Below are 21,539 nucleotides of genomic sequence, written 5' to 3'. Positions count from 1 at the left end.
ATGCTACCGTTATGTCTATAAGCTCGATGGTACCGCGCTGGATGGGTAACAATTTTTTCTGGCATGTTGCCTGTGCACAAAGCGAATCACCCACAAATCCTGAATATCCCTAGAATCCTGTAGAAGCGCGTGCTAGTGTATATACTACTAGAGGCGGTAAAAAAGTACGGAGGAAGAGTGAGATAGAGCATGCATGCGACGCACACCAGTCCTCGTCTCTCTCCAACCTATTCGGCCGATATGTTTTATTTCAGACGATCAAACGCAGAGTGAGAGAGATGGAGTATGCAGGGTAACCCAGCGATGTATGTCTCGCCTACTCATCACGACGGACACAGTTTTCTCGAAATTGACGGCATGGGTCGCTACCTGCAGTAGTATATGCTTTAAGAGTGCTGCCGAACTTATGGCAGTATTACCACTTCGTGGTATTAGAATACTGCAGTTCCACCGAATTCTCCGACATGCATCATCTGTGTCATCTGTGTTTTCAACTTTGGTCGTGAGTGAGGTAAATTCCGATTAGTGAAGGCTGAGAAATTTGGACTCAACATTTTTCAAGATTTTCCCATAGATTACAATGGCTGACGAAGTGATAAATGGAGAAGCATTGTCTCTGAAACATAAAAAAGAACGAAAAGAACTCCAAGGTATGATGTAAATATGACTTGGAATACATGAATCACATGCTTTACCGCTTTATCTCATCTAAGGGGGTATTCTAGTCTAAATATTTTCACCGTTTTTCAACGAAATTGTTTTCTTAACCCTTAAAACTCCTGGCACAGGTGATACCGTTAATATCTGTATGCTGTATACGGAGTTATTCATTTGTCTACATGTCGGTTGCTTCAGTCAAACCACTGGCCAATTTTTGTCATTGTAAAAACAATCGTTCTCTATAAGGATTTCAACATGGGAGCACATATGATTATACCAATTTCATCAAATATACTTTTCTGCTATTATTTCTTTTACCTAACGTTTGCTTGATTTACACAGAGAACCTATTTTGCCCGTTGCCTGTCAATGAGCGTAGTATCTGTGTTACTGTATAAGCTCTGAAGAATAAATGGTCAAATAATTTTTTTGAAATTCTCAAAATTGGTGATGCTATAACAATTCTCACAACTCGACTACATAGCATGGAAGCAACTGTGTGCTCCTTCTCTGCAGGAAGTCTATTGTAAGTGGCGTATAGGTATATATTTCGCCATAGAGTGTTCGAAATTGTTGCAAATTTTCGGATCTTGGAAGGTTTGTCAACACGGTCAGATATAGAAGCAAAAACCTAAATCAACGTTCACATACGTACCTACATAATCTGCGCAAGATCTATAGTAAGTTTATATTTTTCTCTACTTTCGAGTTAAGCAGACACATGTTAATGACAGTTTGTAGTGCTGATTTCTGTCTTGTCAGGCAGAGTGTAGTCACTAAAGAATGGTCAGGGCAGTACAAAATATCAGGCCCTTTACGCAGATCGAGCCAAGAAGAGGAAATTTCACGGAATTGATGTAGCACGGAACAATGAACAAATTCCACTAGTGCATTAGCCGTAAAGTTGAAGAAATCACAAAAACTAAGGATGCACGCATCTTGCATACTGTACTTTTTCAGATTTTATTTTTAGCCAATTGCTGGCAGTTCCTATTCGTATAAAATATATTAAAAAAAAAAATTGTACTTTGACCAAACCCATGGCTGTGGATTAGGTTTCAAAATTACAGTTAACTGTGATTGCCCTGCACAACATATCAATTCATGTCGATTTATTGTCAAATTATACGAGGTAAATCGTTGAATCGTCACTACATTGTAGTTATTATGAATTGACCAAGGTGTAAATTTATTTTGTGGCATATGAACTTGGGACAAGCACTTTCTACAACATCTACTTTCATCAACATATACTACACCTGTCTCAAAAATTTACGTACCGCATCCAGAGCTGTTTTCAATAATGCCCTAAAAAGTGTAATCGAAGGAGAGAGAATACTAAATTCTGAAGCTTAAAATCCAGACAGAGAATTCATTGTCAATGAAGATGAAACCTAGGAGAAACAAGGTTATAGTTCTTCATTTGGAACCTCTACACTTATTGGAAAATCCAATAAAAAAAAGTGTTTGATGCAATTGTCAAATCAAATTATTGTCAAGGGTGTAACCTGTGGAATGCAAAAAAATTTAACGAATAGGATGCATATAATGAGTGGTCTGAGGAACATAAAGACAACTGATTTATAAATCTCAGGCACACCAGTCAAATGAAGATGATATTTCTAAGATCAATGTAGAAGAATGGTATCAAATACACAACGTATATCAGAGGTAGTGACAGCAAGCCCTTCAGAGGCATTTCAGATGACAAACCATATGGCGATGAAACCCTTATCAAGAAAAGTGTATGGGAGATGTGTCGAAGTGAATGAATACAAGGTTGCAATGCTAAGAAAGCCAACATGGGTATTAAATAATGGACGAATGTACCACATATTATGTAATGCAGAGGCTGAACAAGTTCTTGATAAGATTATGCATAGGCCACCTTTGAACAACAAAGTTCTAGAAGTGGTTGGATCGATTTACGACAACCTGACAGATAATTTACTGGAAAGATGCTTGGGAGCGAACATCCAAAATAGTAAAGTATCTCTGAACTCACTGATTTGGATTTTTGCCCAAAGGACATATATTGTGGACTTGCCACGATCGAAATTGTCACCTACCTAGGAGTTTCCATTTTTAACAAAGAGTCCAGCGTTATTGCACATATCTTTTTTGTCATGGGAATAGCTATTGGTCAGCGAACAAAAGTGTATGCTGATTACGAGACTAATAACAGGTTCGCTGATTTGAGAGACAGGTGTTATTAGCAAAAAAAAAAAAAAAGGTCAGATTACTCTCAGGCAAGAAATGCAGAACTGAGAAATGCCATGACATGCAGAAACAAGAAGAAACCCCTTATTGATGTAGAAAATAGAAAATTTCTATAAAAATTTACAATTTTTGCAACCATTTATTTTTCAAGTAAGAATTTTCATCGCAATCCAATTAACATTTCAGCCTATCGAATGAATTAAAGAAAACACAAAAATATATTAATTATAAATTATTTCACTACATTATTTAAAATTTTGAAAAATTAATTAACCATAAATCTAAGAAAAATTATTTTTATTGATTTTTAATTTTATTAAATAATTTATTTTAATTACCTTCATCTATATTCAGAACAATTATTGTTATTAAAAGACAAAAAAAATATCTGAAATTAAAACTTCATTTTTATGAGACCGGCATTCAATAAGTTCAATTTCCGTTCGTATTCTTTAGTCCTAACCATAGTTACACTCACTAATTGCTAACCTTTTTGATTTTTCAGTTTCAGAAAAGCAGAGCACGCGGTACCGTTTTTTTTTATCTCTTCCCACGCGTTACCGAGTAGCGGCCGTAATCAACATAATTTTTAAACAAAAATATTTACAGAGTACCTCTAAATATCAGTAAATAACTATAAAATATATGTGGCAAAATATTTATCAGTTCGGCATAAAAAATTCCTAAAAACAGGTCAAAAATCTTTGTTTAAAACTAAAATACCCCCTTAAGATTACTGTTCATTATTTATAAAGGTTTAAAATATTCATGATTAATGATAAATTTACTGTAATGAACCATCAATCAATATAAAAAAATTTAAGATGAGGCAAAAGATGTAACAAATCACACAAGTTGTTTCTAATTTAGATAACTATTCTTAATATTACTATGACTATTATTATTCTTATTCGGTTTTGCCCAGCTCAAATCCAGAATTTGAAAAAATCTATCTGCAAGGGTGATAAAAAACGGAAAAAAGAAATAACTGAGGAAATAGCACAGCTGGAGATCGATCTGGATAAAAAGCAGGAGCAAGAGATAATAAACTCAAGATTGAAAGAAGCCCCAGTTGAGAACGAACATATCTCAGCCGATGATAACCAGCCAGAACAGACGCAACAACGTATATCAAAAGCGCAGAAGCGAAGAGACAAGAAAAGCAATGCAGAAAAGGAAAGATATCAGAGGATCATTGAGCAGGAGGCGGAAAATGTTAATGGGAAAAGAAACGTCGAGACACAAGCCATAATAAAAATACTCCAAGAACGTCACCTCCGGATTCATGAAATTCCCAGCGATGGCCATTGGTAAATTCTTACTCATGGATTGTTCCTATGTCGAAAAAAAAGAATTATGGACGCTTTTTCCTGTTCATTGATCTGAAGTACCACGTTCTTGGACAGCAGTTGAAATTGTGCAACGAATTATTTTATATTCCAGAATTCTGATAAGTTTTTTTAATGAGATTACTTGAACTTGTGTCAAGCTACAATCATCATTAGAATGGTCATAAACTTCACTTTCAGTTTGTACAACGCGGTTTCTCATCAACTGAGAGAAATTGGAGATATCCCATTGGGCTTCAAGACTCTTAGGGTGAAAACTTCGGAGTACCTCAAAGCCAATATGAACGACTTTGTACCATTTTTACACAATGCTGAATCAGAAGAAACCTTATCTCCTGAACAATACACAAAGTATTGCGACGATGTTGCAGGGACAACTGCATGGGGCGGTGCTGTTGAGGTATTAAATAGTACTGGAATAAATTTAGTCATATTTGAATGTTCAGTAAATTTTTTTTTCACTTTTAAGTAGAAATTAAAGTTTTATTTGAAAGCAACTTTTTTTTTCGTCTAATTGTAAGGCTTGTCTATAGCAAACAATAATCCTTGTGAAAGAACATTTTGAATCCAATTTCGAAAGACCACTTATTGAATTGAAAGTTTGCCTATTTAAATAACATAGAGACGGTGTCATTTCTTAAGTTGTTACTACTTATATTCATTTGGTGATACAAACACGATCCTGGAAGCATTTTGTGATAATTGAAATTTTCTAAATGTGTCCCTTGAAAAAAATTGGTAGTCCTTATGGTTCAAAAATTATAAACCACAAAATTGCATATTATGAAAAAATTTAGCTTGAAACGTCGTTGGTGGAAATTACAATTTTGTAAGGAATTTAATTCTTTACAAAATCCAGGATCAAGTCAGTATAAGTGTGACTGATTTTGAACGACAAGTTTTTAAAAAATTACATTTTTCCGACGAAGTTTAAATGAGATAACTTCGAATTCCGAGAAGACATTTTAAAATAGGATTTAAGATACATCCCTCCGGGAAATATTTGTTTTGTTATGTGCTATAAATTTTTCAGGTAAAGGTGGGACAAAATTTTGCTTTTAAATGAAACACACTTATAGATATGCTGAATAATTTGCTCATAAAAGCGATACTGATGGCTTTAATGCTTCATTTTAACAGCTACAAGTTCTCTCCCAAGTTCTGAAGTGTCCAATTGAAGTGATACAAGCAACTGGAGCCCCGTATGTTATAGGCGAGGAATATAAGGACGAAGGAAAAAAGGTCACCTTGACTTATCACCGGCACATGTACGGACTCGGTGCTCACTATAATTCCGTAACGAAATTTGCCATAAACGAAGAAAGTTGATCGACGTATCGAGTTAATTTCCTCAATCATTCATCACAATTGTCGTGAAATTTTTCGCGCAGTGACGAATGAAAAAAAAAATTGTGAACAAACTATTGATGGGTCATTTAACATCATTTATTCAAGCATTCGGAATCTAAAATTGAATCAGTTTTCGTTGTTATGAATTAAGTCTCACTGGTGTATGCTGTTCCATAAATGGATTTAATCAATTAAAAGAAAATATTTATCCCAATAATACGAGTTGATTCTTTATTTGCAATCAAAAGAATGATGATTTAAAATTGAGATGATGCTCGTAAATAGTTACCGGTAACACTCGATTTTAGATAAAGTCACTATTCTTTGTATCGACCCTAGATGTTAATCAGTTTTGTTTTCAGCTTCCTGATTCGTCTCTCGGTTTTTGTTTGGGTCGTCTGGTTTCATAGCAGGGAAAAATAATACCTCCTGTAGAAGAAACAGGTTGTTATTAAACTTACTCAGTCTTTTCAAGTATGGGTAACTCAGAGAATACGGTACCTTGATGTTATTAGAGTCTGTGAGGAACATTGTGAGTCTGTCAATTCCGAGTCCCCATCCAGCCGTTGGGGGTAAGCCGTATTCCAAAGCAGTGCAGAAGTTTTCATCAACTAACTGCGCCTCGTCATCTCCTGCTGCTTTGTCGCTTGCCTGTTGCTCAAATCTGAGAACAATTTACAGATAGTACTAAACTTTCAGAAGTAGGTGTATTTTACATTTTCTGGAATAGGGATTCGATTTAAAAGATTTGGGTTAATTTCAAGGTTTTGTAGATTAAAAATGACACGATGAATTAGAAGACCGTAGAGAAAGTTCCAGATATTACCTTTCTCTCTGAACAAGCGGATCATTCAACTCTGTATAAGCATTGCAGACTTCTTTTTTCATAACGAAAAGCTCGAACCTCTCGGTTAGTCCTTTTGCTGATCTGTGCCACTTTGCCAATGGTGACATGATTTGGGGGTGGTCCAAAATAAATGTTGGATCAACACACGTTTCCTCTATGAACTCACCAACAAGCTGTAAAGGGTTATTCGGACATGAAAGAAAGTGATTTTATTCTGATAAGTGATTAGATTTGTATTAAATGTTTTAATAATGATAATAATAATAATAGTAATAATCATTGTCCCCAGAAGCTATAGTTTGTGTGGGGTATGAAAGGAAGTGGTCAGTAATCATCACTATGCTTCTGCAGCCACCTTAATTTGTTCAATAGAAACACCTACATTCTCATAGAGAGCATGAAAAATTGCAGAAAAAAAGTTTGCCCAAGTGTAGGCGGACCGAGTTGAAACTTCACTTTGCCGATTCATATATAATATATACGAATAATGTAACTCGCATTACAATTTTTTCAAGTTGCTACTCAAACCCTCTTCGAAACACTGGGAATTTGAACCAAAGTCCTCCCCCTTCTATAGTTTTGTACGTTAGCGCGATGCTACTAAGGTTGGCTAATAACATAATATTTATGCAGCTGACGGTTAGCGTTTTATGTAAGAAATAAAAAAAATTTAAGAAGTATATTCCGAACTTTTACCATTTCAAGGGTCTCGGGAACCAAAATGAAAACAATACAATTTGTTGTGAAATTCCAAGGAGATTCCAAGTTTTTGGGAAAGTTAATGCCGTGTTTCAAACACCTAAACTCACCTTGTCTAGAAGCCTGGCAGTAGTCCGCGGTGGAGGACACTCAACATTGTGTTTTTCGCACAAATTGCTGAGAAATTTTGCAGCTTCAGGCGTGTTCAATTTATCGGGTTCGGGCAGCTTGACGTTCAACATTGTTTCAAGTGTTTTCAGCATTGGGATCCGCTTGAAAGGAGGTGTGAAGTCGATTTCCACTCCTTTGGTATGTGGGCCGTCAGGGTGAAAAACTACCTTATACGTCCCGTGAATGCTCTTCACCATGTCAGACAACATGTCTTCGGTTATTGTCATCAGATCATTGTAGTCCGCATATGCCATGTAAAATTCACACGTCGTGAACTCTGGGTTGTGAGTCATGTCTATTCCCTCATTTCTAAACTGTCTTCCTATCTCGTAAACTCGATCTATTCCCCCAACAACGAGCATCTGGGTGAAAACGATATTTTTTTTACTGCATATTACACTGAAAAGAAGTTAGTTAGGTTTTGTTTTTGCAATAATAAACTAAAACAATGAATTTGAGTGTTGGGGAACATGATAAAAATATCAGTTGATTTCTCCCAGAAAAATGGCTACATGTAACTTTCTGTGAAGTTCGATAAATACAAATCGTTTCTCCTGCAAATTGAGTATGTATTCGTTTTCGAGAGATAGAATATCTGGGTTGTACATACTTTGTGGTAAAGTTCAGGAGCGACTCGCATGAAGAGATCCATGTTGAGATCGTTGTGATGTGTAATGAATGGTTTAGCAGTTGCACCGCCTGCTATCATGTTCATCATGGGTGTTTCAACTTCTAGGAATCCAATGTTATCAAGGAATCGGCGTACATAGGCGATTATTTTTGCGCGAACGTGAAAAACCTGCCTGACCTTATTGTTCAAAATAAGATCTAGATATCGTTGACGGAATCTCGTTTCCTGGTAGGTAAAATTTCGTTTAAAATCTTGAGGGAACCATAGAAGCTATTGTAAAACAGTTAGTAAAATTATCTACCTTGTCTTTAAGGCCGTAGTGGAGATGGGGCAGCATATGCAAACACGGACTGAGCAGAGTTATGCTTCTCGGCATGATCGAGAACTCTCCCTTTTTTGTTTTTCCCGGATTACCGACGATTCCGATTATGTCACCCCTCCTTATCTTAGCTGTATCGGAGAAGAATTTCTCCTCATCCTCGTAGTGCCTCGCATTGGCCATCACCTGGATTTTTACACCCTCGCCTCGCAGATCATAGAAGATCAGCTTTGCCCCCGACTCACGAATAGCGTGAACACGACCCGCAATGCTGTGAGTTTCATTCTCTAGGACCTCACCTTCCTTAATGTGACTAAAGCTCTCTATGAATATTTCCAAGGATGTCGAAACATGGAACTTATGCGGATAAGGATGCTGCCCAGCTGCCTTAAGCTGGCTAACTGCCTGTGTTCGCAACTTGAAATATTCCTAGTAGAAAAAATAAAGAAACAAGACTATCAGAAACTGTGGAGAAATGGTCTTAAAAGACTGACTCAAAACCGATTCTAAAGCATATAACGGAAAAGATAACTCACTTAAAACCACATCAAGTTGTTGAAAGGTTGAACTAAGTAATGTTGAAGACAAATGGACCCCACCCTCTGAATTAAAAGTTAAATAAAGAAAAGTGACGATTTTTCAAATATAGAGCAATGTTATTTGCACCAAATATTGTGAACATGAATGAAACATCACTACTATACAATAGAAATGATGTGAGCAAAATTAGAATTGGAAATATAATTTTTTTCTGAAAATGCACTGTTGCATCAGGGGCACACTTTTACTTACTTACTTCTGGAAACAAATTTCATTATATTTAAACTTTGAGAAATCGGAAGTTTTACCCATACCCACTAACATGATGATTTTTTTCGTGTGTAATTGCTCATTTATTGAATATGCAAATGTTAATAGTGGATTACCTCTCATAAAAGTCAATATACAAATCTAAAAATTTGTGTGCATATTCAGATGGAAGTTTGGAAAAAACAGAAGGCAGATTACAACTTCTGAATTGTTCTTAGTTCATCGATGATATATTTTGTAATGTAAAACAAAAGATGTACGAATTATGCAAAATTTTAGCACCAATATGAATAGTTTTTTTTTTAAAGGTAGGTAAATGTGGCGTCACGTTATGACCTTGGATCTTAGAAATTCTTTGTACCCAGACCACATAAGGGAGGTTACAAAAATCGTACAAATATTTTCAAGAAAATGTTTTCAGTGTAGTGTTTTCGAAAAGAAATGTTTAGAACATCAATGTGATATAATTAAGTGGTCAGTATTATTATATTTATATAGTATTGCCCTTAATATATTAGAATTTATTATCATGATTTTACTGGGTTAAATCTAAAGAATAAAATAATTGCAACTCACGCAGTACTTGATATACAATCTCTATAAATGCATGCAAAAACAATGTTTTGAATACCTGTAGAAACTATGCCATATAAATCTTTTTCAGTTACATTTTTAAGGGAACGTTACGATATTATATATCCATACCTATAAAGGTCTATGAACCTTTCTGAAACCCCAAGTTACTAGGTTCAACAGTTACACAAACATTATATTTAGGCTAAACAATATTTTGTAAAAAATTTTAAAATAATTATGGGTATTTATAATTTGAGTCAAAGATCTTGATCGATTAACGAACACATGACAAGTAGTTTTAAAAAAAATGACAATCAGTTGAAAGTGAAAACTTCGTAATTAACTTACATTTGGGCTAATTTCCTCCTCTTCCTTTAGGGATGGTTTCTTATCCTTAACGGATGCCGCTTTGACTTCAGCTGCTGCCGTCTCTTTTTCAGCTTTTTCTTTAGCCTTCTGTTCGGCCTTTAGACGTCTTTTCAGCTCGCTGAGGTGGACAGAAATGATTGTGAGGTTAATTTAGGTTATGTTATGTTCGGCCCCATGAATTTTGATTTGTTTTTAAGTGGGAAATGAGACCTAAAGTTCAATTTCAATTACCCACCTCGAAAGAGGTTGTTGGATGGATATTCGTCGAAATACTGAATCTAAGCTTAACAAGGAAAGTTCTGTGAGAGAAGAGCCAATATTGCGAGAGCATTTGTTGGTTAGGATACGAAGCATGATGAATATACCGTGGAAGTTCCTAACCTAGACACAATTTGACACCATTCAAACTGTCAATATAATTACGTTCATGTACGAGATCGAAAACGGTACAGTCTGATAATTAATACAAGATTAACATGTCAAAACACAGGAGATCGTGATTGACAACGTGGGAGCCTAGAGCGACGGACGGCACGCGTTTATTTCAGGTTATTATCAAGAGTCCCGTGACTAAACTGAGTAGTGATTATATGGTCACGCGTTTTCTGGGAAATGAAAATCATTCTAGCAGAATTGTTGACAAAAAACTTACAAAATTACTCACTTTTTTGAAACTTTTTCACCGTCGGTAGTATCAGCCATGCTGGTAACGTTTTGAGAAAGGGTCTTGTGTTACTACGTTGGCAGCCTTGTACTTTGGAGGAGGTCTGTCACTTTTGTGATTTTCGTCAATTTCTCCGAATTTTTCACCACTTTCTAGTCTTTACATTTTTCCAATACAAAACTATCAACTAATAACACTGGCATACACATTTGTAATCAAGTCGCGGATAGGTGACAATCCAGTTTGACTTCCACAGTACTGTTTCAAATAGTCTAGTTTCGGTGTTGCTCGCATTAGCGGGATCACGGTTTATATGATTCGTCGCTCTCCCTCAATGTTTAAATTTCGAGTTTTTGTATTCCATTTCATAAATGAAAATTTTTGACATTCATGCAAATGCTAATTTTTTTACTTTTGAGGCAGTAGCTTTTTGTCGAACAAGCGATTGTCTGATATCATAGGTATATCTTAGCTATTTCTCCGTCTTGGGTTTGTTTACACCACTAATTGCACATCAATCCTTGGCAAGCGACTTGCATGGTCGAAGCTTCTTCAATTCGAAGTTACTTCGGATTTTCGTATTGGTTTCAATGATCTGGGATGGGAGTTCTAGGTCTATTATGACTTTGAATGATAACTCAGAATGATTGAGCTGTCAAATCGTAATATAATTTATTAGCTCATATGGGAAAAGCCTGAGGCATAAAAACCCATGACATTATAACGTCTTATTTTACATGTATTATCGTTATGTGTACATCCTATCATTACACGATATCAGATCGGCTTAATGAAATGTACGTCGCCCGTTTGACTCACACCATTACAATCTCGCGTATATGATACGTTGGTTTTTGCGTTATTTTCGTGTTCTGTACCGGGCGATCTTGAGCCGTCGTCGTCCCCTCAGTCAGAAGTTCACTGTCAAAGGATCGGAGAATCTTGAGCCGTTGCCGTTCTCTCGATCTCTATGACAACAACTGTTTTCGTCAACCTCGTTACGTTAGATGTGTATTGGCCTTAGGCCTTATCGTGAACATGTTTTCCGAAGCGAGTCGTTCTGACGACTGGTACAAATTCGCGTGCGCGTCTGCTCATCCGCGAAAATCAGACACCAGTGCTGCCACGAGTCGATAGAGCACGGCGATTTCGAGAAACTACGATGGCGCGATATCCAACGACCTTTAGTCACCAAACACGACTTTAGACTAATTGTAAGTCGATTACGTGCAATCATTATTTCTCTCGAAATGACATCTATACAGCATGTGAATGAATCTTTCAAAATCAGCCAGGTTTATTTATGAAAATTCAAAGGAGTGAATGTCGCTGCGGTTTTTGGGGACGAAAAATATTTTGTTTCAGAATTTTTGTCTCGATTTGCATGAATCTTTTTCTACGAAATGTACCCTCACAAATTCAAATACATAAGGCAACCAGAATATCGCAGGATCAAAAGCAGCAAAAATGCAATGAAATTTGTCCGTTTTTCTGCAGTAACTTTCGAAGAGTTATAATGTTAGCGATTTCTGACTACCCGCAACCGTTTATTCTAGCGAAACTACGTCGATATGTCTGCATGTCTTCATTCTAACAATCCTTAAACCATCTAAAACTTTGCACAATAATCAAAAAAAATATTTTTAATCTCAGAATTGATTTTGAGGAACATGTTTTACTAGTTGGAAAAAAGGCTTCCGGCTTTCCAAAACGATAACTAGAATATCGTGGAACCAACAGTTGCAAAATTTTCTCTTACATGATCCACGCCATATCTTGTAATTCAGGTATAGTATATAGTACGTGATTATCGATGTTTATCAGAACATTTTACCACGCAACATTAGATCAGTATGCATGTACAACATTCGTAATCATTGATTTATACAGGTATTTAATTTTACGTACATGTTGTCACATTGTTTATTAATCTCACATTCACTTCTCTTTCCATGGTGGAATAACATAACTACGAACATACCCCTTAACGAATATAATCTTAATTATATATTTTCCTACGGAAGCAAAGAGGAAAAAAATTGCGAAGTATTGAATCCATGCCCACTTCAATTCTTCCCATAGTCCAGGCCGATAGTGAATCATTTCCTCGGAATAAAATATTTCCGTTTGTACGACAGTTTCTTTTTCGACGGAAAATCCTCTCTCCCACGTCAATTTGTCATTTGCAATTTGAATCGCGACTTAAATTCAAACACAATATTCAAATATTAATAATAATTTTCTGTAAATTTCAAATTACAATACAATGATCAGTTCAACTTACATTTCCTTCTTGCATTTTCTGTGAGCAATTCGAACAGTGTAAAATCATTTATATCTGTAGAATAATTGTAAATATCATGGATGCCCTGATTGTGCAATAGAATTTTCTGATCCAATCGCAAATCACCAACGATCGAGATTCTCTGAACATTTGTAGGTATTGTGTATTGAAGAGCAGCCATTGTTTCCATTGCCAGTTTATTTCTCTCCTAAAATTCATAAGTAATAAAATGTAATTTCATTTTGTCACTGTCAGATTATTTTGATATCATTCATGTGATAATTATGTATATCTAAATAAATTTAATGGTAAGTAAACAAACCCTCAACTCGTAGTTGAAGAATAGTAAAAGCCTGACGGAATTTATCGGGATTTTTGCAAAGAAACACAATTCGAATTTCAAAGCATCGTTTAGCCCATCGTTATTGTAGTCAAATTCCTTTACCTGAACGTTCAAAATAACAATATTGAATAAATGAAACAATATTAACACTGTTCATATTTACAATACTGGAAGATCACACCTGTATCAACTTAAAATAATGATTAATGTATTAATAATTTATTAATAATAATGTGCCACCTTTGTTATTGTACAACTGTCCGTAATGCTGTTACCCTTGTAACTACGAAAAGTAGAACAAATAATTGGGCCGACATTGTCGTTACTCTCGGCTATCAATAAATATTTACGTTTAAATATTATATTCGGTTTTTCTGTGTACGCGTAATTCCGGACCGAAAAACCTGGAATTCGATAGACAAAGTTGGGTAAACAATTAATGGAATTCAATTTACAACTGCACACAAGTATTGCTTAAAGTTGGAAACTCGCCTCCTGTCAAATGAATTACAATAATTGGAATTAATAGTATTGACAATGTAACAAGTAGAACAACGAGCGTTCCGCGAGAGCGTAAATTTGATTTATATTTATATTGCACGCACTCGGAAAATATATCAACCACCGGCATGTTGCCGCTTCTGGTTGCTTAGGCAACTGTCATAAACTGTGGAAAATAAAGTACACACGAGGCTAGAAAGCTGTCCCCTTAATTTTTCTAATCTGAAGATGGCGCTGGGTGTCGCATGCAGTGTTCATTTTTTCCGGTTGAATCTACCTAACAATAAAAGTATTTTTTACTGCATAGTTTAATTCACATCGACTCAATGTCTTAAAACGAAAGTTCAACAGTTTGCACGACGTTTTTTGTGCCTTGTAATTTCTTGAATTAATTTAAAACGGTTAGCTGTTTGCCAGTCTCGGCGCCATGTTGGAATTCTTAATTGCATGTTAATCAGATATACATAAGTATTTACATAGTAAAAGATGAACCGATTACATGAATGATTATGTGATTATGTATCGATAATATTTATAATAAATTGGAAATATGGAATTGTACTAATGGGATCTTAACGTATAATATACAATAAAATTATAATATTATAATATATATTATTTACAAAGGTAGATGTAAAAAATTATTCTTGTAGTCTGTAGTTATTTACAAATTGCAAACGTATTACTGATATTTAATCAGAACGTGTTTGTGTTTTACTGGAAATCGTTGAATCTCTATACAAATACACTTGACTAAGAATGGAAAGGTCTACCATCACTTGAAGAGCTCCACATATTCCAAATTGCACAGGAGCTTCGCGCGCAATGAAGTAGCATGTTTTGAACGTGTCGCCCATGGTCCACATGGCCACCATTGTAATACTGGGAACATAATCAATGCGTTAGATAAAACAGAAAGACACCAACGATGTAACTTTTTACGGGTATATCGTTTGGAAGCAATATTTTATTTTTGACCTCAAACAAAAACGGTTTGTACACAGTAAAAAGAAAAAAAAACACCTCACTGGAGAATATCTCTTAAATTCAATTTTAAAAGGTTGTTCTCGAAATTCAAAGGTTCTCATTTAAATTACACAGAGAAGGAGTTGTTTTCTTTTAAATTGTTACCACTGAGGCACATTTAATTGTACAGAATTGATCCTGGGAGCGTTTTATAGCAAATTAAATTCTCTGCGAAAGAGTCCATTGAGCGAAATCAGCAGCTCAAATGGTTCAAAAGTTTTAAATCTAAAAGGATTTTTGTTTAATTTCGTTTTTACATGTCTGTACTAGATAAATTATTCACTTTACCGTAAAAATTCAAATTACAAATTTCAAACGTACTCAAGTTCGGTGGTGACATCAGAAAAAAGAAATAACATCTTTCCCATGTTACTTAAACAGGAAAGCTTCAAATTCCAGGACAAGCATTTTGAAATTGGCCTCAAGTAATAGCCACTTATAACAATTTTCAAATTGCTAAATATAACAAGTTTTGAGGTAGGAGAAAAAAAAAATTTCGGAAAACCCTAATATACATACTTCCAGCATATAAAATAAAACATGTCAAATACTCAAACATATGGAGATGAATACGCAATTGTTTTGCATCATTATTTCAAGGACCAGCAGAAAATATCGAAGAAAGCCTACGGTTTGTTTTGTATGTGTTGCTTGTTTATAAGAAAGAATCAATTATACAAAGCCTCACCTCATTCCATCCGTTGACTGATTACGGAAGTTGTGAAGCAATTGAGGAACACCAAGCATTGCTTCTGTTAGAACTGCGAGCAGTCCAACCATCTCAACAAATATTAACACATCCACAAAAAGATACGTGATCACAGCACCCACTGCTCCAAATAGCAGTATAAAATCCAGGTAGGATTGAAAGTCTGTCCATTGCCAAAAGAATTTAATGTCCAAATCTATTCAAATTATCTGTTTTTAAGTGAGTTACCTATAACTATGCTTTGTTTAGATTGTGTAAATAAATATGTATATCGTTATAAAGATGTGTAAGAATTTCAATCAATCCTTCAATAGCACAAAAATTGTACATATATGAATACAATAATTGCAAATATGTAAATATATTCATTTATTTTCGATTTACACATACCTGTGAAGACTCTCTCCTTTGCTTTGATGATCTGGTTTTTGTTCTTTACGCTAATGCATAGTTTTATCATGACTAACATGGTTATATTCATCAGTATGCTTTGAAGTAAAAGAGGAGTTTCGAAATGCTTTCCAAACCTGACAATGTAAAGAACGAAAGAAGTAAAATGAAAAATACGAGTATGTTGGTATAAAGTCTTAGCGACAGATACTAACCAGAATAAGATGCGTAAAGTATTGGCAATAAGCAACGCGAGACATACATAGAGTGAAAACCCTTCAGAATCCTCTTTACGTTTAATCTCTCGATACTGAGGAATGTATGGCACAACACCGCCAAATATCATCGCTCCAGAAGCAACGTAGCTAGCCAGCTTTGTGATGCTTAATTCTTCATAGCCTTCAAAAATGTCACCCATTTTTACTGAACTCTGTGAAATACTGGTGATTCTGAACGTTCGAGAAATTATCAATCTTCTTGAGGTTATGTTAATAATAGGAAATTTTATTCCTTATAGGAACATCATGATGATAAATTATTGTAAAGATGAATAGGCCTAACTTTCAAAGATACTTCATGTGAAATTCATATATCAATAGTAAACTATGTAATCTTTCAATTTATATACTATATGATAGGGTTTGGTGATTCATATTTCTTGTAAACAAACAATCTGGGATGAATTTGGTTGTTAAATGGTGTGTAGCATGTGTGTGATGGCATATAAATGCGTATATGTGACGTACACAATACATGAGATTGCAAAACTGTATCTATACACCTATAATGAATTGGCAGCACTGAAATCAGTTTTGTGTCTTTTTTGCGCTCTGCATCGTTGACAGGCCTCTATCTCACTCTGAAGAAATTTAGTATAGTGCTAGGGTGTAGTGGTAAAAACTGGATTAGATTCTCTAGGAATCCCGTCCTCCTTGGTAGTACGCAGTGGTTTGAACAATTCTTTACGACTCAGAGAAAGTTTACCAATAATGAAGCATAACATTAAAAATTTCCTGAAAGTGAGATATAGTTTGCAGTTTACAATTTTCAGGAGAAGGAGAGACGCACCCAAAATTTTTGTCAGTGCAGACAATCAATGATATAATTTCACCCTAGGAATACGACCAATTCCGCGTACTAGGGTGTACAGAATGTCAAGTGACATAGAAAATAATGAATCACACGTAAGTATATGTATACAAACCAGCTTACACCGTGGCACGCATATATATATATATATTTAGGTAAAAACGTTCCCTGATCGACGTGTGGTTGAGGGTATCAGCCATGTATCAGCATTAATGGAGAAGTAAATGTAAATATAAAGAAATGGATCAGACAGTGACAGAAGAAAATTTGCAACAGATATGCGCGAAATTATCTGACACGGAGGTACAAGTTAAATCAATATTCCTAAACCTTTCACACTGTATGATGCATTGGAAAGTCAATGATAAATGTTCGATTTCATTATTTTGCAGGTCGCTGTAAACAATGAATTGGATCTTATTTTGTCCAGATATTGCCATGTCGAAGCGAAATTGCAGAATATCAGTAAAGTTCTTCCTAATCTTACTATAATCCATTCCGAAGCTGACAAACTGGGAGAAATGATCACGTTTACCAACAGGCTTGCTGAAAATGTTAGCGCCAAAGTTAGACGACTGGATTTAGCACGTGTATGATATACACATAATTTTATATGCGTCTCATTTGTTCATTCTTTTAAGATTTACTGTTTTATTTAAACATTATCTACTCAGCTGTAACTCATCTATTCGATCATTCATTTATATATTTACTTATTCATTCAATTACTCAGTATCATCGGCTGAAACCTTTTGCAATTGTTACTATTTTTGCCTTACTAATATTTGTTAAATTAATCTTACATACCCTCGCCAAAATTATTTTCTCAGAATTTCCTCATAATTGAAAAAATTGAAACCATTAAAGATATTCAGTTTAAAAATCAGCAATAAAGAAATTCATAGATTGGATTATTTCATTAGTTTAAGTGAATACAATTTTGAATCGAATTTCAGAGCTCATAAGACTGCTCTCTTTAGCAAAGAATGTCATAAGCATTCAGTGAGCCCAAAACTTCTCTTATACGTTTTTCCCTTCCCTCGATCTTTCACTTTTTTACCCTTTCCGCTTCCATAGTTCTTTCAGATGCTTAAATCTTACTTAGTATTTCTACAGTTTTAAATATTATTATAATTTTTTGTTCATAGAGCAGAGTATCCGAGTGCCAGAATCGAGTGCACGATGTTCTCGATTTACAGCTGTGCAGTCAAGGTGTTGCTACAGCATTACGGAATGAGGATTATGAACAAGGTGCTGCCCATGTGCATCGTTATTTATCCATGGATAGGCAACTCCTGGAGCGAACAGCTCAAGACGTTTCTGGAGATCACACAAGCATTTCAAGTTCACTAGTTACACTTCAGCAGGCTGCGCACCAGCTCAGAACAGTCATAACTCACAAGTTTGACGAGGCGGTAAAAGACGAAGACTTGGCGTCTGTCGAACGGTTTTTCAAAATATTCCCTCTATTGGGAATGCACAACGAAGGCCTCAGCAAATTTTGCCAGTATTTGTGCACCAAGGTAACTGTTTGTCAAAATAAAATGAGTGTTTGTATGATCTATACATTTTTTATCTTATCTAATTTTTCATTCAAGCTCCAAGAAACTGCACAAAAAAACTTGAAAGCTGCACTCGACGCTAAACAGACAGACAAACGAGCATCAGTCATTTACGCGGACACAATGACCCTCTTGTTTGAAGGAATCGCACGAGTCATTGAAATTCATCAACCAATTATAGAAACTTTTTACGGCCCTGGAAAGTTGCTACCAACAGTCGTTATTTTGCAAAAAGAATGTGATAGGTAAAATAAACTCGTCTCAATGTTTAGTCACATTGTTGCACAGTTTCATTCACAAATTCGATTTTATAATCGAGGGATTTTTGTATTCAACTATCTTCCGTTTGAGGATTAATTCTATTGCCTTCATTTGTAGGCAAATAAAAAAAATCGTCAGAGAATTTATGGTACATAGAAATGTTTCGAAAAAAGTACATGCAATAAATGAACTGCTTCGCAAACAGAGTGCAGACAAAATTGATCCAAAGGATCTTGACTTACTCCTTGGGGAAATAACAATAATGCATTCTCGTGCCGAACTATACATCAGATTTCTACGAAGAAGAATAAGCGTGAGTCCAACTGTATTTCATGATTGTTGAGTAACATGTCAAATAACATGTGATGGGTCCTCAAAACCACGAACTTGTACCCAAAATGATATATAATGCCAATGTATGCTATAAAGCTTTGACTTTCTGCATTAACAGAACGACTTGGAGATAGGTGTAGCGAACATTGATCAGCGAAAAGATCAACTTCAGGAATTTGAATTGTACATTGGTAAAAGTGAGCTAGCTCATGCGATGCAGGAGCTGCTAGGTGCTTATCTGGCATTGGAGAGATATTTTTTGGAGGAAAGTGTAAACAAAGCGGTTGGAATGGACACACTGGACCAAGATCAACAAACATCGAGTATGCTCGATGACGTTTTCTTCATAGTACGGAAATGTGTAAGGTGTGTTTGTAGTTTGAACGCGTAACTCCCTGGTTTATTCATTGAGGGTGTATATATAAGTAGATAGCTGAAAAAGTGGTTTGATTTTGGGAATTTGTATCTCTACATCCAGCTGTACGAATAGATTAGAATTTGTTTTCTTCAAAAGTACGAGACTCGAGCTTCATTCACGTGATCATTTTATTAGCATTAATTAATAAGAAGCATTGCTGTTAATGATACCAGCAACCATTTTGCTTGGTGACATGTTTAGGAATGGTAATTTGATTTCCCAAAATTCACTCACTTTTTCAGTCACCTGTCCATATCCCCTTAATTGATGCAAGGTTTCAGACTATCAGATATTTTTCAGACGTGCTATCTCAAGCTGGAGCGTTGATGGTGTTTGCGCCGTTGTTAATATGGCCTGTGGCATTCTCGAAGGGGAATTTGCAAGCCAACTAAGAAGCAGACTGCGCCAAGGATATCCCGCAGGATACTTAGACTTGGCTCAAGCTTACAACGCTCTCCAGACGAGCATACAGCATGGTCGTTTACAAGCATCGGACACAGAACTTGCACGGCTCATGTTTTTGGTAGTATTTACTTCTTAGGGTTCAAAGCTTTTCAGTAGATGTGATTTTGGACTGTCGACTGCCTCCGTTTGGTCATGTCGCTGTCATAAGTTTTTAAAAACACGTTAATATGCGTCAAAACACAGATTCATTACAAAGTTTTCAAATTTACACTCATTTCAGGCGTACCTGAACAATACGGACGTCAGCATCGAACACGTCGAAACATTGACAAAGAGCCTTGGGGAAGAGATTACTACGGCATTTCCCAATATGCGAGAAAAAGAGAGGGGTAAATTTGACAGCTGTTTGGCTGGATTACGAGGCGTGACGTCAACTTTGCGTGCGGTTGTCGACTATGGGTTAGAACAGTTACGTGCAAGCGCTGTCAAACCTAGAGTAACGCCTTGGGTGGATTCATTTTTGTCATTAAATCATCACATAAACGAGGTAGAGTTGCAAAAATACCCGCGAGTAAAAAACGATCGAATAAATGGCCTCTGATCAAAAAATGAAATTGAAATACTCCATTACAGGATGAATTACTGGGATATGAAACCGAGGAACCGTTCGTTCAGACTCTCGTGATGAACTTGGAAGGGTTGCTGCAGGTGTTTAAAGGCGGACTCACACCTTCAAACTATGACGCACTGATCGGTATTCTCACAGCAGAAGTTACCGCCCGTTTCGAGAAAGTCGTTCTGAAATCAACTTTCAACAGGGTACATATTTCCAACAGGCTTATTCACCATCTGCACAGCTACTCACAATAGCACAAATAGCTCTGGTTTCAGTGAAAACAGGCAATCACGACGAATTGTGGCTGTGTTGATGGGTTTTCTTTCCATCTGCCTACGAGTAATTACTATTTTTGGTTTTCTCGTTGCCCAGGCAGGCGGACTTGTACTTGACAAGGAAATACGAGCTCTGGCAGGCTACTTAGCCGCAGCAACTTCTTGGTCTGTGCGTGACAAGTTTGCAAGATTGACTCAAATCGCAACCGTTCTCAGCGTCGAAAAGGTTGAGGAACTCGCTGACTACTGTGGCGCTGATGCTGTCGCCTGGCGATTAACACCTGCTGAGGTCAGACGCATCGCGTCTCTGAGAACAGACTTAAGACCTGAAGATATCAAGAGATTGAAATTGTAATTCGATATTACAGCTACTTGCATGTTTACGAGAACATGAATTGTGTAACAACAATGACAATACAACGTTATGATTTAGAAATGCTTTTTGATTTTTAACCCTCTCGAGAAATCGGCTTGTTTCACCTAAACTTTAGTGTTTAACGAAACCGTATTTCGATTAAATGCGCACAGAGTTTATGAAATATAATCTACATTCGATCAGTTTTTAATCACTGTTAGCCTTTGCAAATGCTTTGAAAGGTCGCGTATCGCTTTCAATTGCATAAAACAAAATATAAACGACATGTCTTCATGTTAAGATACAC

General features: G+C 35.9%; 4 protein-coding genes across 6 annotated transcripts; 2 read left to right on the top strand and 2 right to left on the bottom strand.

The window, feature by feature from the left end:
• Positions 1–349: 349 nt before the first annotated feature.
• LOC124175270 (deubiquitinase OTUD6B) lies at positions 350–5,984 on the top strand. Its single transcript, XM_046555337.1, has 4 exons — positions 350–650; positions 3,806–4,190; positions 4,410–4,629; positions 5,370–5,984. Exons 1-4 carry the CDS (start codon positions 581–583, stop codon positions 5,556–5,558), a joined length of 864 nt encoding a protein of 287 aa, XP_046411293.1. The 5' UTR covers positions 350–580; the 3' UTR covers positions 5,559–5,984.
• On the bottom strand, positions 5,784–10,857 carry LOC124175263 (lysine--tRNA ligase). 2 transcript variants are annotated; one of them, XM_046555325.1, is made up of 8 exons: positions 10,666–10,857; positions 9,981–10,119; positions 8,229–8,675; positions 7,907–8,152; positions 7,236–7,658; positions 6,406–6,599; positions 6,081–6,243; positions 5,784–6,008 (listed from the first exon to the last, which is right to left on the bottom strand). In XM_046555325.1, exons 1-8 carry the CDS (start codon positions 10,701–10,703, stop codon positions 5,922–5,924), a joined length of 1,737 nt encoding a protein of 578 aa, XP_046411281.1. In that variant the 5' UTR covers positions 10,704–10,857; the 3' UTR covers positions 5,784–5,921. The 2 variants fall into 2 exon arrangements, with proteins under 2 accessions (XP_046411281.1, XP_046411280.1); XM_046555324.1 differs by lacking the exon at positions 10,666–10,857 and adding an exon at positions 10,237–10,551.
• Positions 10,858–10,979: 122 nt separating this feature from the next.
• Positions 10,980–16,675, bottom strand: LOC124175268 (solute carrier family 66 member 2). Of its 2 annotated transcripts, none has more exons than XM_046555331.1 (7): positions 16,134–16,675; positions 15,919–16,055; positions 15,508–15,691; positions 14,567–14,675; positions 13,272–13,394; positions 12,950–13,157; positions 10,980–12,866 (listed from the first exon to the last, which is right to left on the bottom strand). In XM_046555331.1, exons 1-7 carry the CDS (start codon positions 16,334–16,336, stop codon positions 12,604–12,606), a joined length of 1,227 nt encoding a protein of 408 aa, XP_046411287.1. In that variant the 5' UTR covers positions 16,337–16,675; the 3' UTR covers positions 10,980–12,603. The 2 variants fall into 2 exon arrangements, with proteins under 2 accessions (XP_046411287.1, XP_046411286.1); XM_046555330.1 differs by having other exon boundaries at positions 15,508–15,724; positions 16,134–16,673.
• A 101-nt stretch (positions 16,676–16,776) lies between these two features.
• On the top strand, positions 16,777–21,313 carry LOC124175262 (conserved oligomeric Golgi complex subunit 4). Its single transcript, XM_046555323.1, has 11 exons — positions 16,777–17,102; positions 17,163–17,310; positions 17,400–17,597; positions 18,156–18,530; positions 18,606–18,814; positions 18,948–19,143; positions 19,282–19,529; positions 19,882–20,104; positions 20,267–20,533; positions 20,620–20,805; positions 20,975–21,313. The coding sequence occupies exons 2-11, from the start codon at positions 17,248–17,250 to the stop codon at positions 21,230–21,232; spliced, it is 2,223 nt and encodes a 740-aa protein (XP_046411279.1). The 5' UTR covers positions 16,777–17,102; positions 17,163–17,247; the 3' UTR covers positions 21,233–21,313.
• The last annotated feature ends 226 nt before the right edge of the window (positions 21,314–21,539 follow it).

Source organism: Neodiprion fabricii, chromosome 2 (assembly GCF_021155785.1).
Source record: "Neodiprion fabricii isolate iyNeoFabr1 chromosome 2, iyNeoFabr1.1, whole genome shotgun sequence".
Lineage (NCBI taxonomy): Eukaryota > Metazoa > Arthropoda > Insecta > Hymenoptera > Diprionidae > Neodiprion > Neodiprion fabricii.
The sequence above is the reverse complement of the archived record's forward strand: the minus strand, read 5'-3'. Positions and strand labels throughout refer to the sequence as shown.